At 34.1% G+C, this 4,069-nt stretch overlaps 1 protein-coding gene across 1 annotated transcript in view; it reads right to left on the bottom strand.

The window, feature by feature from the left end:
* LOC106468122 (opioid growth factor receptor-like protein 1) overlaps window positions 1–4,069 on the bottom strand; it is a 20,539-nt gene that overhangs the window by 11,787 nt on the left and 4,683 nt on the right. The window contains exon 2 of the mRNA XM_013928534.2: window positions 2,041–2,119. Coding sequence (XP_013783988.1) covers window positions 2,041–2,119 — 79 coding nt within the window. The remainder of the gene's footprint in view (window positions 1–2,040; window positions 2,120–4,069) is intronic.

Raw genomic sequence — 4,069 nt, 5'->3', positions numbered from 1 at the left:
ATTCGAACCTGCGACCCTCAGATTGCGAGTCGAGCACCCTAACCACCTGGCCATGCCAGGCCACATTTGAAGAAAACAAATATAAACCGCTCAAACTGGGCCAACTGAATCGATACCGAACGTGTGAAAAATAAGTCAGACATCTCAAAGATTCAATGATCAGTTGGTCTACGCGAACTTCTGGATCATTCTCACAGTACTAAACAGTTTCTTAAGCATGCATTTTAAACACTGTTAAAGATCAAAACCATTCTACTGCTACATTACTCAAATTTTGATCCTTTAAAGTCCTGTGGTTCTGATTTTAGTTTATTCTCACTGTTACTTATATATATATATATATTAGTTTCTGACGACTATCTCGTCATCTGTTCACGCTTTCCTTTCCATAATAATTTCAAATCATGAACTTGGCTTATTTTTTGCCCTATGATTTACATAAAAACAAAGTTGTTTCACTATGAAGGGCTAACGTGTCAAATATTTTATATAAACGATGTTTTTGTTGTTATTTTGCTTAATGCTACACAATGGGCTATCTGCGCTCCGTCCACCGCGGTGAATCGAACCCCGGATTTTAGCGTTGTAATTACATAAAGGAAAAATGCAACATTACACTGCTAGCCAATCATAAGATACATAATCTAATAATTACTGAGGTATCTGTGTTCTCTACAGATATATCACTTTGCATGTGTGAAGAGTGTGTACATATTTAATTGAAAGTAGCTTAAATTACACTATAATAAGATATCCAACATAACGGGTATCCTTCTTATGGCATGAAAAAAGTTATTCATAATAATGTTTACTCTTTATGTTTAACTATCACGGTATATACAAACTTAAAAATAATAGGTTAAAATATGTAAAAATGGTTCTACTTTCGAATGTTTTCAATATGGATTGATATATTGTTATTGTAGATTAACAAAATCAGGAAAATATTTTAACTATAGCTGACGAAAAATGTTAGAAGTAATTGTTTAATAGTGTTAAATTTTTAGAAGTAAGTGTTTAATAGCGTTAAAATGTTAGAAGTAAGTGTTTAATAGTGTTAAAATGTTAGAAGTAACTGTTTAATAGTGTTAAAATCTTAGAAGTAACTGTTTAATAGCGTTAAAATGTTAGAAGTAAGTGTTTAATAGTGTTAAAATGCTAGAAGTAACTGTTTAATAGTGTTAAAATCTTAGAAGTAACTGTTTAATAGCGTTAAAATGTTAGAAGTGTTTAATAGTGTTAAAATGCTAAAAGTAACTGTTTAATAGTGTTAAAATGTTAGAAGTAACTGTTTAATAGTGTTAAATGTTAGTTTGTTTGTTTTGAATTTCGCGCAAAGCTACACGAGGGCTATCTGCGCTAGCCATCCCTAATTTAGCAGTGTAAGACTAGAGGGAAGGCAGCTAGTCATCATCACCCACCGCCAACTCTTGGGCTACTCTTTTACCAACGAATAGTTGGGGCGTTATAATGTGACGGTCAATCCCACACGGCTGAAAGGGAAAGCATGTTCGGTGTGACAGGGATATCGAACTCGCGACCCGCAGATTGCGAGTCTAGCGCCCTAACCACCTGGCCATGCATGTTTTATATCTAAGTAATTGATCTTACATTGTCTTTGTTTTTGGACACAGATTTAAGGCCAGGAAGACACGAAAAAGGATGTAAAGCATGCGCGAAACAGTCGATTATATTGAAAGTATGAAATAATATAAGAACTTTTATTGATTTTGCTCACCTCGCCTAGTGGGATTTCTTGGTCTTTTAACGCAAAGCTATATAATTGGGGTATCTGCATTCTTTCGAACCCCGACTTTTAATATTGTAAGTCCGGAAACTGGGGGATGAACATCAGTAAAAAAAAAAAAATGTTTGGTTTCTCCTGCATTCTTTGAACTTCTAGAATCAACAGTAGAACATCCTCTGTAAGTTTAAATATAATCTGAAATTCAGATGTATACTTAGCATAATTTCATTATGCAATCTTTTTTGTCCCCCCCCCCCCAAATAATGGGAAAACAAGACTTCGTAATTTCTTACCACTGAATATAACTGTGAGTGTATTCGAGCTTATCATAGTCGCCGAACCAATTTTTCAAAATCTCTTCGATATAAAGACCTACAAATGGAAAACGAAATACCATTAAAAATTTAGCAGAAAAATGGTGTAATGACTATTAGAAAATTACTGGAGATTATTTTAAACTTAAATACACACACCTAAATAAAAACAAAAGATTTGATTATATTTTATTCTGTCTAGCGTTAAACACAAATATTTTGAAAAATACATGTTTTTAACTATTTTTGAGTATCTGTAATATTAGTTGTATAACAACAACAACCAATAGTGCTAACACGGCAAACAGAATATAAACATTGACATAATTTCATGTATTGAAAATAATTATAATAAGAAAATCACGCCTACGATGGTGTGATCGCTATAAGATTCGAAGTGTTGCGTATCTGCTTTTTGTTAATTTCCGGTATAAATTCAGCGATACAAGTCCTTTCTTGACTAACCCAGTTTATACTTATTCTATACAAACTTTGTAATACACAGAATTTCCACAGTCAATACGTTTTCTAAACTTAACTACACCCTATAAATCACAGTGATTCCAACACTTTACTAACGGTGCCTACTGTTTGCTTGACTCAATTATCTATCTCCTACATACTCTAGTTTTTTCGCCAGGCTTATATATTAAAAAAGAGGGCATTTCGATCAGACTAGAGTTGCCTGGAAAATTCATGATCCTTCGAGAAACTCCAGCGAACATGCTCTCAGTGTCGCGTGACTTCCCTGTCGTAACAGAAGTTTTTATTATTCCATGCATCAGTTAAAAAAAAGTTTGACAAGAACGAAAACTTTCATAATCAACTAGATATGACTTGAAATCGCATTCAATTAAACACAGTTTGCACCAATCCAGCTTAACTAATTAGTAATTTAAAAAAATCAGTGTTTTTAAGATCAGATTTGTCATCGTATTTACAAAGTGTAACTTTTACAGTACTGCCATTGTACTTCTCAGTTGATTATCCTAACATAAGGACTCAGGCGGATGATCGTAGTTCGCCTAAACAATTTATGAAATTTAATTTGCTTGTCCTATGCTTGAGCACGACATTTTGACGTGCCACCTGGTGATCATAACGTCATCAAATCAACATAAAAAAACCTTTCCGAACAAGAAATTTGTAAAAACTAAACCCAGAAAATAAAAATAAGACAAATAAATAAATATATTGTTACTACAGCTGAAGTCACGTGACGCTGGGAGCATGCGCGCTGGAGTCTCTAGAAGGATCATGAATTTTCCTGGCAACTCTAGTTTGTTCCAGGCGCCATCTTTTTTGTTTTAGTATATAAACCCGGCAAATAAAGCCAGCGAAGAAGATAGAATTGCAGAGATAGGCAGATAGATTGAAGATAGAGATAATTGAGTCAAGCGAACAGTTGACACCATAAGTAAAGTGTGTGAATCAATGTGATTTATAGCGTGTGTTATAAAGGTTGTTAAGTTTAAAGTGACTGTGGAAATTAAGTGTATTACAAAGTTTGTAACGAGAAAGAATAAACTAGATTTAATCAAGAAGGGATTTGTATCGCTAAAGTCACTCGGAAAGAATTTTTACCGGAAATTATCAAACAAGCAGATACATAACAAATTGGTGTCAGAGAGTGGGACGGAAAATAAAACTTAAAAAGAAGCTAGAGACGAGAAGTGGCAAATCAAACTACAGCTCAGCAGATTTGATGGCAGCAATACAAGAACAGCAAAAAAACCAAGAAGAACGAGAAAAGAAACAAGAAGAGAGATTACAGCAGTTGTTGGAGTAAAAAGAAAAGAAACAAGAAGAACGAGAAAAGAAACACGAAAAGAGACAACAGCAGTGGCAAGAAAACCTGCAACAGTGGCAGCTCGAACAGCAAAATAAACAAGAGAGATTACAGCAGTTGTTGGAAGAAAAAGAAAATAAACAAGAAGAGAGACTACAGCAGTGGTTGAAGGAGAAAGAAAATGAACAAGAAGAGAGACTATAGCAGTGGTTGAAGGAG

The sequence above is a fragment of the Limulus polyphemus genome, unplaced genomic scaffold, assembly GCF_000517525.1.
Source record: "Limulus polyphemus unplaced genomic scaffold, Limulus_polyphemus-2.1.2 Scaffold2880, whole genome shotgun sequence".
In the NCBI taxonomy this organism is placed as follows: domain Eukaryota; kingdom Metazoa; phylum Arthropoda; class Merostomata; order Xiphosura; family Limulidae; genus Limulus; species Limulus polyphemus.
The sequence above is the reverse complement of the archived record's forward strand: the minus strand, read 5'-3'. Positions and strand labels throughout refer to the sequence as shown.